At 38.0% G+C, this 14,570-nt stretch overlaps 1 protein-coding gene across 2 annotated transcripts in view; it reads right to left on the bottom strand.

The window, feature by feature from the left end:
- KCNN2 (potassium calcium-activated channel subfamily N member 2) overlaps nucleotides 1–14,570 on the bottom strand; it is a 362,515-nt gene that overhangs the window by 23,225 nt on the left and 324,720 nt on the right. For both annotated transcript variants that reach the window (XM_036310432.1, XM_036310433.1), the window contains exon 7: nucleotides 5,772–5,913. In XM_036310432.1, the coding sequence (XP_036166325.1) occupies nucleotides 5,772–5,913 (142 nt within the window). The remainder of the gene's footprint in view (nucleotides 1–5,771; nucleotides 5,914–14,570) is intronic.

Here is a 14,570-nt window from a genome sequence, read left to right as displayed (position 1 = left end):
TTTTTTTTTTTGAAATTCCAGAATTCTCACCCCAGAGAATGACTGCTAAAAAATAATAATGTTCAAAATATTTCATGTTAAATTATCTTCCTGTGTACAATGGCTCCTAAAAGATCAAACTTGTTTGATAGCCAATTTATTAGGCTATCAGTAATTCAAATGTCTCATAATATGGTTAATTTGAAAAAAGTATGCTTTTTATTTAATATACACCTATATTAATTAAACAACTTTAAGGTTAAATTTCATTTTAAAATATCAACTTGTCTTCCAAACAAAAGGTAAAATGAGTATTTGCAATCATTGCCCATTTTTCTGTCCCTGGGGTTGACTGACACAATATCCTGGAGCAATAAATACATTTTCAATGCATCCGCCTGACATGTATAATTATTCTTTCATAAAACTATGTAAAACAATTCTGGCAAATAAAATTCTATAAAACACTCAGCTTTAATATTATATCCCATTAGAGTTTTGCAAGATCTCTGTAGGTCATAAAAATGAACAACATTCAAGGGTATTTTGAAGACCAATTCCCTCATGCCCTACCTCTGAGGATCTTCAAATACAAGTTGGTATTTGTTGATAAGAGGGTAGAGATCAACGCAAATATCCTTATCTTAAGGAAGAGAGGAGAAGATATGTGTGGGTTTTTTTTTAATTCAGTGATAAAACCTGGGTTTGGGAAACCCAAATCTTTAGCCATTTGCCTGTTCAACTCCTTTATGTTCTTTGGTGCTGGAAAGAAGGAAGTGCCACATAAAACTGGTCATCAGTAATGAGTCATCACTAGGTTTCTCTCTCCTGATAAGCAACAGTGTTAAAGTGAACGTATGCATTTTAGAGACAGCAAGGGCAGCTCTGCCATGTTAATATGCTGACAGTTTAGAAAAATTAGGTGCAATTATACGGACATGTTGAATGCTAGAAGGCCACAACAACTCCCAGCGACACTTGCTGTACCTGGAAGAAAGCAGCTGTCATCTTCCCTCAGACATTTCCGAGGGGAGAAGAGGTCTGCTTAGGGCACTGGTGGGGAATTGAGCCTTAAGTCTGCAAAGGCCCACTCACCTCTGCTGCAGCTCTGCACAAAACAGAAACTATTACAATAACTTAAAGATACTCTTTCCTCACTGGACTTTATTCGATGAGATTCAATGAACACACCAGAGAAAGCCAAAAACAAAAAGTAAAATAACCTCTTTCAAACTACTATTTGGAATTAACCACCTCATGTCAAATTGCATAAGACATGTAAAAAAGACCCTGGGTTTGTTTTCTTTCCTTCTTTCCTTCCTTCCTTCTTTCCTTCCTTCCTCCCTTCCTCCCTCCCTCCCTCCCTCCCTTCCTCCCTCCCTCCCTCCCTCCCTCCTTATTCACACATGTAATATCCAGGATGGCTGTCTGTAGTCTACTTTCTCTACCCCCACTGGCAGAGTTTTTTCTTAAAAGCAAAGACAGAAAGTCTAAATCACACATGTCTAGGGGTTTATAGATCACTTTAGAGGTCTGCTTATCTGATCATGTGTGTCCCTAAAAAAATGGGCAGATAATACTCTATATTTAAAGATAATTATGCCAAAGAATTCCATCATCCATACCTACATGGTAAGATCTGTTATAATTTTACAGAAGGAGAATAAAAAAATTACTCTTACCAATGAGGCTATATCCTACTCTTGAAACATCATACACAAGTTGGGGGCCAACAAAGTAGGTTTACAGTTGTTTGTGTGGAAAATAATGCAATAATTAATACAAGAATAAACTCTGTTTTGTATACTCACAGCTGTAAACTTCTGCCCCACCCTATATATTCATAGATAAGAAAAAACTAAAACTTTCAGCATGTATTATATCTATGTACAAATATAAAATGGTAGATGGGATAACTTTTTAAGTGTTAAGCAAAACAATTACTTTCTCTGTTATAAAGTTGGAGATACTGAGAAACTACCTGCTGTTGCTCACAGAAAGCTAAGGCACCATGCTGGAACAATGTTAGTTGCCTACTACCTTAAACAAAAAGAATAAAAGCCACTTAAAATTGAGCCTCTCATAGGTTATCATGACATTTACAATAATAAATCTTCATGTCCTTGGTACCTTCTTAAAGAGAGGAAGGATAGAAAAACAGGTATATACAACCTTCGTGGCTTTCTCTTGAAGGTTAATGAGAGACTTGGTCTATTAGGCAATCCTCTGCTTTTAAATCCAGGATACCCAGGAGAGAGGAAGAGATCTTTGTCTCTTAAGTTCTAATAGTAGGTAGGTCTTGGTAAAAGGAACATTTATTATTGCCTGGTTTTATCTATCACAATGGAATTTCTGTGAAAGCATTTCAGTATCTAAGATACACTTATCTTAGTATTTCCATTATCATCTATGTATAAAATTATAAACACAACCTAAAAAAGTATAAGAAAAGCTTAGCATGATGGTCTTGGATTCACAATTTACATTTCAGGTGAGAAGGGGTTATTTTTGATAAGGCCATTTGTTTCTTTTTTAGAAATATTCTGGAAAACTCTCTCCTCATGGTTTAACAATACATTTTTGCTCAGAGCACTGCATGTTAATATTAATGTCCTTGGCTCCACAGACTATAACTCATGGCACAAATTAAGCTTTAATCTATTAAATTACAATTTAATTTTGAGTTTTACTAATGAAATATGAACATCTACAATGATGCTAAGAAATAATTCATTACTTTTATTAGCTATATGAAGAAAAGAAGCAGAGCTAATTTCTTTACATGTACATTTTTGAAATGGGAAAGCTCTGTGGGATTAGCATTAGATCAATTGTATTTTACTCCAAAGTGAAAAAAGACAAAGGTATAAATTCTATCAAAATTTCATAAATGAGAGGATAAGAAAATCTAAATGTAAAAGCACAAAGACACACAGCACTTCAGAAAAAATATACAAGATGATTCAGGAATTACCCTGGCCTCTCTCAGGAGTGTTGTAAATTGTATTTCTTTTTCACAATTTACTAAACTAAAGGCACAAGGAGGGAGAGAGACAGAGACAGAGAGATGACTCATGGGAAATCTGCCTATACACATTTTACCTAAACATGCATTGCAAAAGTCCAAGGGGGAATAGGCAAAAAAACGCTCGAAATAAAAACAAGTCCTATCTGGCTTAGATAACTCAAAAGTGACAAACTGGTATTTAATAAAAGAAAACAACATTTGTCTGACAAAACAGAAATGCATTTCATATAAAGGAAACTAACCTTTTATATAAACTATGAAAAAAATTATTTTTTTTGGAAATCTATACTGTCAGCCAATACTCTCCATACTAGTTTCTAGGTGACCTCCATTTGTAAGCTCTTGCTCCCCAGGAAATTATATGGGATATAGTCAACTCCCAAAAGACTACTTGTCTCCATGTGTTGGCTCAGGAATAAAGACAATCCAATTCTACACAGTATTTCAAATAGGCTAGTCAAAGATTACAGCATTTCTCTAAAAACAAGCAAATGATCTTTGATGGGTCAATTAAGAAAAAGTCTATTCTTTATGAGGGGGATGGAATGAGCTCCTTGGCCCGAGGACTGTAGGACTGTTTCACCACGGGCTTAGAAGACAGGACCACATCACTGTAAATATAACTGCACATAACATTTTTCTGCCCGTACCGATTAAGATTGCTTTTGCTTATAACTTCTATTTTCAAAACAAAGAAAGACTACTAGTAAAACCTATGTAAGGACGTAGTTCAAGCACCTAAATAAAAGATTTGTGCTGTCAGATGAAATTTTGAAGGAACTGTTCTTGAGACATTAAGGACAAAGAAAGAGAGAAAAGATAAAAGTACCACAAGATCCTGGCAAAGTTAACTTTAAGTTTGGCTCTGATCCCATGGCAAATGAGGCTGTTTGCACAAATCCTGACTCATACCTAATTCAAAAATAAAGTGAGGGACATCTTGCCAAAAAAGAACACCAAGAAAGTTGTTTCTAAAAAGCGCGGGGGGAAATACTGCAATTATTGGTTCTATTTTTTATAAGTAGCATTATTCTTATCCCTTGTGGGCTTGTTATGGACCCTTCAAAAATACATCCATGCAAATTTTGTTTTCCAAAGCATTATACTATGTAATAGAATGCTATCTTTTCAGGAAATAATCCAACAGTAAACACAATGGACCATAACAATTGTAATGAAATAAAAGTTCTCTAAAATTCACAAAACTGTAATTTTATTTCACAGTTAAATTATGACCCAAAATAATATTTTCCCACAATTGGGACTTGGAATGGTCATCTTGTTACTAAGTGTGACCTTACCGTTGGAACTGGATTTTATTTTCACCTCAAGCTGCCTTTTCTCAGTTCAATACTACCAAGTGGGAGAAGATTGTTCCCACCTCTCCATGCCATAGACTCAGTCCTCCTAGCTAGTTCTGACTCTTGGAACAACCTTTGGGCAGCTGCTGGGAGGGTACATGCTGCGCTGGCCACCATTCAAAGGCCATCATGTGGGAAGCCTACCTCTCATTGGGCAGGAATGCCTAGCTTCAGAAATTCTGGGAATTTCCTGTCTTAGTAGTTCACTTCCTTGTGTAGGCAGAAGCCAAACAAATATCAAAGTAACACTCTTCGCTATAATCAAAAGCGGATAAGGAGACTCTAAGTCACTCAAAATGGTGCAACAATTTGAAACTACCTCTGGCTTAAACATTTAAAAGTTCATACAACATTAGTAAATTTTAGATGGAGTGTTAGCCTACAATTTTCATATATCTAACACAAATAGTATACGCAGAAGGGGCAAGGAAGGTATCTGAGCCTGCAGGCCTCCCCGATGAACAGTGGCAGGTCACTCCAGGCAGCACACCTTTCTCAAGTGCTCCCACAAGACCTGTCCCGACTCATGCCATGATGTTTTCCCACTTTACTGTGCACACTCCCAGCCTAGTAAACTTGCTCAAATGTACCACGCTCCTCCTTGCCTCATTATCTTCAAATAAACCATTTCCTCTTCCAGAATGCCCTTCCTTCTTCCTGCTTTGCCTGGCTACCCCCCTTTCCCACCTCAGTGAAAAGCTAAAAGTCAACTTCATGGCGATCTATTTCTCTGAGCAGATCTCATCCCTCAGTTCCCAAATCAGATCAGAAGCTTTACTTCCTCATATATTTGTCACACGTGTGATTAACAATTATTTGCTAATTATTTTAAGTGCAGGTTCTTCCCCTACACGTTTCAAGAAGGCAGGGCAAGAACAGTTTCTGTCTTCTTTTGCTGTATTTTCAGTATCTGGGCCAGTGCCTGGCACTCAACAAATATTTGTTAAAATAATAAATCTCATCTAAACTAACTGATAAAATGTCATGGAATTCTTTAACCCTTTTGACACACTTCACGATTCTTATGATCCACATTTTACAGATGAGGAAAGTAAGACTTGGAGAAGAGAAACTTACTCAAGTCCACACAGCGAGCAGAAAATAGCAGAACCCAGACGTACACAAAGAATGTTGAGACTCTGAAGCTGGAACTCTAAGATATTTTGTTCATCAAATGAGTGCACCGCCCACAAAGGGCAATCTAGCAACTCTATGTCCTCAACAGAGTTGCATGATGAGAAGAATAAGATCAAAACTGATGTCCTCTCCCAACACAGAACTGATTTATTACATGGTTTTCCTGCTTGGGAACCTGAGTCGCTTACAATGATTTCCGCACATGGACCCAACAGTTTAAATGCCTTCTTGAGTATTAATGAGATTGAAAGTAAAAAGACACTTACCATAATTCCAGTAAGCAAACAGACTCCTTTCCCACAGTATGTGTTAGGTACCATGTCACCATAACCAATGGAGAGAAAAGTTATTGATATCAACCACATTGCTCCAAGGAAGTTGCTAGTAACATCCTGTTGATCATGGTACCTGAAAAATAGCAAACAAAGCCAGGCCTTTATAATTAATCTACATTGTGGTTGCTAAGGCCAGTTTGATTCAATTCAATGAATTCACTAAGTATCTTCTATAAAGTGCTCTAGGTTTTCAAAGCTCTCGATGATAAATTTGAGGTTCCACCTATGCAATCTGAAGGACAGCAGGATGTTCCGCAACTTTAAAAATAATCTGAAAGAGAAACTGTAAAATATAAAAACTATTTTCTCACCGGTGTACGTTGATAAATGCATATTTATCCTTGAGCCCTGCCCTGGCCCATGGTAAAGTCTCATCATTCCTTGATGCTCATGGGTGTGTCTGACTTATAGGTCAATATGCAGCTGCCCAATCTCAATCCACACCTTTGTAACAGCCATGCTGTTCCCTTTGCTTAGAGTGTCCTTTGCAAACTTAATTTCCCTAATTGGCCTACTTTTAGTCATTTTTCAATAGAAATTCAAGTGGGACCCTTCTATCTACTCTTGTCCAAGCTCCCTCCTGTGTATTTCTCCACCACAGGACTATGCTGAACTGTTGACCTAGAGGCCCTGCACTAGCTGTACCTTTGATCACATAGTCCCTGCCAAGAACGAGAGCATAATAAAAGCTGTTGCCTCAATAGGTGCACACACAGAGTTATAGTAAGGGGAGGGATACAGTTTATCCTGATTATTCTCTAAAGTATCGAGTTTTTCTAGTGAGGAGGAAGGTGATTATTTCAGAAACATATCCTATAACGTTCTGCTTGAATTAGCAATACTAAACCTGGCCCATTCTGTGGACACTGCTATCTACATGCGTACAACCTGTGGGTTGTTTCCCTAGAAGAACTTGCTCTGCATGCATGTTCTATGAAGTCATGGGGTACAGTGGCCCTTCTTTTGTCTCCATGACAGTCACACCCCAGACTCTGGTCACCAAAGGCTTTTCTTGCTCATCACCCAACTTCTTGTAAGGATCACCCTTCCTGCCCAGCTTTCAGATGCCAGTGCGGATGGCTTTCCTTTTTTTTTTTCTTATTCTTAACGCTATCTGATAATCTCTGATATCTTCCTGGCTTGCATGAACTTAGTCCTGCCTTAAATTTGGCTCACTGTGCTGCCAGAGCTATGTGGTAAGGAGGGTGCCCCCTGGCCTGAGCCCCAGGATTGATCCCACATACAACCTACACTGGGCCAACGGGTTCTGTGTGCCTTTCCCCCTGTCCTTCATTTAATGGCAAGGCTCCTGCTGCTATAACCAGAAGTTTAGAAGGTTCATAGAATATGAGCTTTCCTCTGTAGTATTAGTGGATCTTACTGCTGTCTTTGGATACAGAAAGACTCATGCTTATTACTTCTGTACCTTTGTTTTTTTCCTAAATACAGTAAGAGAAGCTAAGAAATAGTATTTCAAGCTACTCTGGTCTAGGGAAAGAGAAAACCTGTCCAGAGTGGTAGATTCCCAGAGTAAGTAAGAGAGAAAACAATCACTATATCTTCTGAAAGAAAAGCTAACCCTTGCTGATGAGCATCCTGAGAGTTTCTGGTTGCAGAAGGACAGAATCTCCCACTATTCTACCCCAGGGACTGCCACCATGTCCTAGCTGTGGACACCCCTCTCCCAGAATGGCTTGGTAGAGAGACTTTCATTGCCAACAGGGAGGCCAAGAGGTATTCCTGGCTTTCCAGGAAGACAAATAAGTGCGTTTCCCCTGTTAAATAACATGTACATACGAGTAGGGTGATGTGGTCCATGCTATTCTTCAGCTACAGCATGAGCTCACAGGCTCTGTGAACTGCTCTGGGAGATGCCAGGCCTGTGTAATGGGGCTTCCATGACATAATGTGGTTTTCATTTCAAACAAGCCCCTTAGATGTAAGCTTTGGATTCTAACCCATTCGTGACCTTGCGGCTCTGTCTAGAGCATTCCTCATTAAGTAGTTGCCTAAAACAGGGAATGCACTTCCCTGGCATGGGTGTGGGCAATACAAAAGAAGGGAGGCAAAAGTGTTCATACCCTATTACAGTGATTTTCAACATTTTTCATCTCATGGCACACATAAACTAAAATTCTGCCATACACTGATTCATTCATACTGGATGGGTATTGGATGTGTTGGCTGTTGTCTTTTTTTTTGTTTGTTTCTTTACAATCTAAGGGAAAAAGATCAGTGCCACTGACTAAATAGTCAGCTATTACACACAGGTTGAAAATCAGTGCCTATTCAATATTTAATGTGAGATAGTTTCTTCTTAACAAAGTGTGATTTACATAAAGATCCGATGCATTCAAGAGTTGGTGGCCTTAATTCCCTGGTGCATATGAAATATTTGTTGAGCGCTTCCTATGTGCTCAGTTCTTGACTTGCATTCATTCGCATTTTACACTAATGTTTTAAGACATGGGAAATCTGAAACATGGCTGAAAAAGTTATAGTCTTCCACCCTTTCTATTTCAACAGTGTCCTTAATCACTAGAGTTAGAAAATGTGACCATACCTGAATGAAATCTTTAAGTTATTTCTACTCATGAGTGACTAAAACAAAACTGCTGGGCACATGGTTGTCCTTTGGTAGAGCAACTACAAAGAGGAGTGCAAGAGCTCATATATAAACACAGGCCCCTGGGGGCACCTTCACGGCTGGGGCCCACAAGGAAATCTCAGTTTTGGCACAGGTTTGGAAGACTGTTCTTCCTGTAGCTCTTCTCATTTTCAAAGTTGGAAGCATTAAGTGACTTTGAAAAAATAAAAGCATTCACTAAAACATTTGGGGAAACTGACTCCTTTTTAGTTGCTTACCTTTAATTAATACAGTTTTAAATACACAAATTTCTTCCATCCTCATTTGACTCTTTGCCAAACACTGTCAAATATTGTGCCATAATTATTATTTAGTCAATATTTATTATATGCTATGCACATTACACTGGGTCAGAGATTGTAACCCCATATTGAAGGCCCAATTAGAAGTAAATATCTTTTTAGGAGTTGGTATTTTAGAATTTGGGATCCAGTGGTAAATTAACTCTCTCTCTCCCTCTCTCTCTCTCTCTCTCTCTCTCTCTCTCTCTCTCTCTCTCTCTCTCTCTGCTTACGAAATAATAAACCTGCCTGAAAAATAGCTCAGGATGGAAAAATAATATCTTATGCTAACATTGGTGTTATAGTCAGACATACTCAGTTGAGAATAGTCAAGAAGAGGTAGGTAATTAGGGACCATATTAGATACTATTAGAATAATCAAGATTTCTTTCTTGGCAACTCAGGCATAAATATTAGACTTAACAACATGATATTATCATGTACTTATATAGAAAATCCTTACACTTAATTATAACATGAGATTATCACTTAGAACACTGCCAGGCTTTGAATTTATGTCAGATTCACACCACTGCAAATGATTAATATGTATAACTTCAATGGTTAAAACATTTCAAAACATTTCTTCTAAAATTTCATGTCACACACTTATTCAGACTATTCCAATCCTCTCCACAAGGAGAACTGTTCTGAGAAAGATTTGGATGGCAAATTTCCAATTCTGCTCAATATGAATGCGGGATTAATTAAAAATACATTAAATAAATCCTGTCTGGGTAGCTCAGTTGGTTAGAGCATCATCTTGATACACCAAGGTTGGGGGTTTGATCCCTGGTCAGGGCACATACAAGAATAAACCAATGAATGGGTAAATAAATGGAGCAACAATTCAATGTTTCTCTTTCTCCCTTCCTCTTCCTCTGAGAAATCAATAAAAAATACAGTAAAAAATACATGAAATAAGTTTAAACTTAGTGCAAGAAATGCCTGATAACCTCAAGTTTTTAAAATAAGGACTTTGGGGTTTGAGGAGAAGACTTAGTGAACTGTTTTATAGCACTGCATGACTCATAGACTTAAAGTCTGTGAGATCAGCTTTAAGGATTTAAAAGAAGCACAATGTTCCTTTTCTTAGTTTCCATTCATTTCTTCATTCATTGCTGACTGTGCGTCTACCACTGTCTCATTCCTTAGATCATAAGTATGACAGCTTTCCATAATATTTGTTTAAATTCACAGAGATTATCTTCCCTCTGAATGAGGCAGCCTCTGCCCAGCACTCCTGCACCACCCACCTCAGCACCTTCCATAAGTAACAGGACCTTTGGCTACACTAATGGCTGGCAATGACATCATCTTCTTTCATGGCCCTCTCTGCAGGTGCACTTCCCTCTACCTGGAACTACTGTCTCCCATTTTCCTAGCCCTGATTTGTACTTTAAGAATCTGCTCGTGGATCCCCTTTTCCAAACTCTACATACCATTAGCTTTTGGTCAGCATGACCACTAGTACTCTTTGTATCCCAGGAGCTTCTTATAGATCAGTGGTTCTCAACCTTGGCTGCACATTAGAATCACCTGGGAATCTTTTTAAAATCCTGATTTCTGGGCCTCATCCTCCGGAAATTCTATTTTTTTGTTACTAATGTTGTGGCCCCACCCCATAACAAAGAAACAGAATGTCAGGAGGATGAGGCCCAGAAATCAGGATTTTAAAAAGATTCCCAGGTGATTCTAATGTGCAGCCAAGGTTGAGAACCATTGTTATAGATATTCCTAGCACCACCAATCAATGTTAACTTGGGTCATAAGACATGTAACATATAATTGACTCATCTAGAATATCCCTAGATTCTAAACTATAAAGAATTTGAGGGCAAAGACTGTGTCTCTTTCATTGCTATATCTTCACACAATGCTTAGAAGAATATAGTAGGTAACTGGTGTTTTTGAATTAATCAGTGTGACAATGTAAGACATTTTTTTCTCAACTGACATTTTTTTCTCAACTGACTTGCCCTTGGCCACATACTAGGCCTTCAATATCACATATATAGATACAAAACGTGAATAGAAATGAGTCTTGCCCATTGTTTGACATGAATCAAATTTGTCATGTTATATTCCAAGATCTGTATGCAATATATATGGTATTTTTACACTTGAAAATAATTCAATACTGGAGGTTAATAGCTGACAAACTATGTTCCTTAATGCTTTTCTACTAAACTTACTATTAGCATTATAAATGGTAAAATCATCTCATCTTAATTGTTAGCTCTGATCTCAAATATTAGCCTTAGTTATATAGTAAAAAGTATTATGAGGATTTAAATGCAAGGGATCAATCAACCATCAGCTCTCTTTTCAGAAATACACTAAAATGGTAGTAAGGCTATAAAAAAGAGGTATAAACCCACAAGAACAAAAAAAAAAGAAAAAGAAAAAAAAAGGAAAGGATAAATCAGAGAATAAGAAATAACACATTTTTATACAATGAAAGTACAAAGGGAATTCTGTTTCCCGTGATGATGGAACAAGGAACCGGATTTACACACATTGTTAAGACGGCTACAAAACCAGAAAAAATATTTATAACAATAGTTAACAAGACATACATAATCTAGTAACAAAGAACAGTGACTCCCGAGAAATGGTAAACAACCAAAGTGAAGAGAATCTCTGGAGGTAGCTCATGGGGAAAACCAGGTAGGCCCAGTGAGGGTTCCCCCAGCTGAAGGACAGAGCTGAGAACGCGGGGAGTTCACAGAGCCAAAAACCAGAGAGGACAAATCTGCACAGAGAGGGATCCAGGGACCCACCAAGGGGTCTTGATTATTCAGCTGAGTACTCACTGATCAGTACATGCATGTAAAACTATCCAAGGACGGAAAAGTAGAAGTACTATATCTAAAGTGGTACAGAATCACTTGAAGATAGGTTGTAGTAACTGGTGTAACTTTAGGGCGAGGATAAGACTGATAATTCAGTTATAATATGCCTAAATATATAGGTATGTTATAAACCCTAAAGGAACCAACAGGATAATACATAAGAGTAATAACTGATAACTAAATAAAGAATACCAGGTATATGATGGAATAATAAAGAAATAATCCAAAAGGAGGCTGAAATAGAGAAAAAAGTATGAATAAAGAATAAATGAGACAAGTAAAAAGCAAACTGCAAGAGGACTAATTTACCAAGCATATCTGTAACCACATGAAATACAAATGGTCTAAATACTCCCAGTTAAAAGGCACTAACAGTCAAAGAATCCATGGAAGATTCACAACTTGGAGATCCCATGGTGAAAACAGGAGAATTGATTATATCTAAATATGTGGAATAATAGATGCTCAGGTTCCTGCCCCTATCTGGTACGCCAGATAACTAACAACAGACAGAGGGTTTTTCCTCCTCTAGGGATAGACTGGAGATTCTAACCCAGGACACAGCTAAGTTCAGGAAAGATGTTTGGGGCTGAAAACGTGGGCTATAAATTCAAGTTTCCAAACTGAACAGTAGCATTCCTAGTTTCCTTTCTTCATTCCCTATCCCCAACCCTATATTAGAATTAACTAATACAGAGAAAAAGTACTTTTTCTCTGGATAGACAGAACAGCTTCAGTGAAAAGACAATCACATACTAATATCAAGAATTCTCTATCAAAAAATGCAGCTTTCCACCTAGCCACCTTACAACGAATTCATTGCACAATAACAAGCTCCACTCACGAAAAGAACAGCGAAGGATCAGCACACAAAAGAAAAAAAATAAACGGGACTGCACCAAACTAAAAAGTTTTGCAGTGAAAGAAACCATCAACAAATTAAAAAGACAATGGATAGCAAGGGAGAAGATATTCAACAAAGATACATCTGATAAGGGATTAATATAAAAAATATATAAGGAACACACATAATTCAATAACAAAAAAACCCAATAAACAATCTGATTAAAAAATGGGCAGAGAACCTGAATAGACATTTCTCCAAAGAGGATATGCACAGGGCCAATAGACATCTGAAAAGATGCTCACCATCACCAATCAGAGAAATGCAAATTATACCACAATGAAATATTACTTCACAACTGTCAGAATGGCTATTAACAATAAATCAACAAATAACTGTTGGTGAGAATGTGGAGAAAATGGAACCTTCTTGCACTGCTGGTGGGATTGTAAATTGGTGCAGCCACTATAGAAAACAGTGTGGAGGTTCCTCAAAAAATTAAAAATAGAATTATCATATGACCAAGCAATCTCACTTCTGGGTATTTATTTGAGGAAATCCAAAACACTAAATCAAAAAGACATATGCATGCCTATATCCATTGCAGCATTATTTACAATAGACAATATATGGAAGTAACCTAAGTGTCCATCAACTACTGGATAAAGAAGAGGTGATATATATATATATACAGCGGGGCCTTGACTTATGAGTGTCCCGACTAACGAGTTTTTTGAGATACCAGCTGTCTCTCGGCTGATTTTTTGCACTGAGTTGACAGAGTAACTTGAGGTAACGAGCTCGGTCTCGGAACGAATTAAACTAGGAAGTCAAAGCCCCACTGTATCTCACCATAGAATTCCGATAGAACAAATTGATGGTGGCCAGCTGAGAGAGGGGTTTGAGGGCTGGGCAAAAAGGGAAAGGGATTAAAAAGTACTGATTGCCAGTTATGAAAATAGTCACAGAAAAGTAAAATAACAGCATAGGGAATATAGCTAAAAACATCAAAATAACTATGTATGGTGCCAGATGTGTACTAGACTTACTGGGTGATCAGTTCCTAAGTTATATAAGTGTCTAATCACTATGTGCTACACTTGAACCATTATTATATTTCAATTGTAATTGAATAATAAAAAAAGAAATACCTTAAAACAAAAAACAAAACAAAATCTAAACCAAACAACAACAAAAAACCTGTATGAACACAATGGTACCATATGAACATATAAAAAGATCTGAAAGGTCTAATCAGCATTCAGGTTCTCTTCGATAATGGGGTTTAGTGAAATATACCCAGGTTTAGGAGAAAACTTCCAGGTCAGAGAACCATAGTAGTAAGTCTGGCTCCTAAAAGTGAGATGGAGAAAGACCACAGTGTGTATGTATCCATCATGGGAGATTCCCCTGAATGGAAGAACTCCATGTAATCATAGGTTCTCAATCCTAGTAGACCTAATGTCCTCTTTTAGTACTTTGAAATGAAATTCAGATAATGTAAGTTATCTATATACTAGTGGTCAGGTGCATGAAATTCATGCAGGGGGCAGAGGGTGTCCCTCAGCCTGGCCTGTATCCTCTCCAATCTGGAACCCCTCGGGGGATGTCTGACTGCTCTCTTGCATTCTGGGACCACTGGCTCCTAACAGCTCACCTGCCTGCCTGCCTGATCGCCCCAATCACTCTGCCTGCCAGCCTGCACCCCCAACTGCCCCCATCGCCAGCCTGCTTGCCCCCAACTGCCCCTCCCCCGCCAACCTGCTCGCTACCAACTGCCCTGCCCCACAAGCCTGATCACCCCCAACTGTTCTCCCCTCCTGGCCTGATCGCCCCTAACTGCCTCTGCCTTGGCCCCACCACCATGGCTTTGTCCAGAAGGTCTCCTGGAAGGTCTTGTGATCTAATTAGCATATTACCCTTTTATTAGTATAGATGTGATTTATAAAACAAAAATCAGTATACTATCTTAATTGTGATTTGGAGATGTAAAATAGCAGTAATTTACAATAAGTCTTGTATTTCAATATCTAAATTCCCAGGCAAGGTTAACCTGGAAGACATAAGAAGCATTCCATGGATAGCACACACATGTAAAAGCAC

This window comes from Myotis myotis, unplaced genomic scaffold (assembly GCF_014108235.1).
Source record: "Myotis myotis isolate mMyoMyo1 unplaced genomic scaffold, mMyoMyo1.p scaffold_m19_p_5, whole genome shotgun sequence".
In the NCBI taxonomy this organism is placed as follows: domain Eukaryota; kingdom Metazoa; phylum Chordata; class Mammalia; order Chiroptera; family Vespertilionidae; genus Myotis; species Myotis myotis.
The sequence above is the reverse complement of the archived record's forward strand: the minus strand, read 5'-3'. Positions and strand labels throughout refer to the sequence as shown.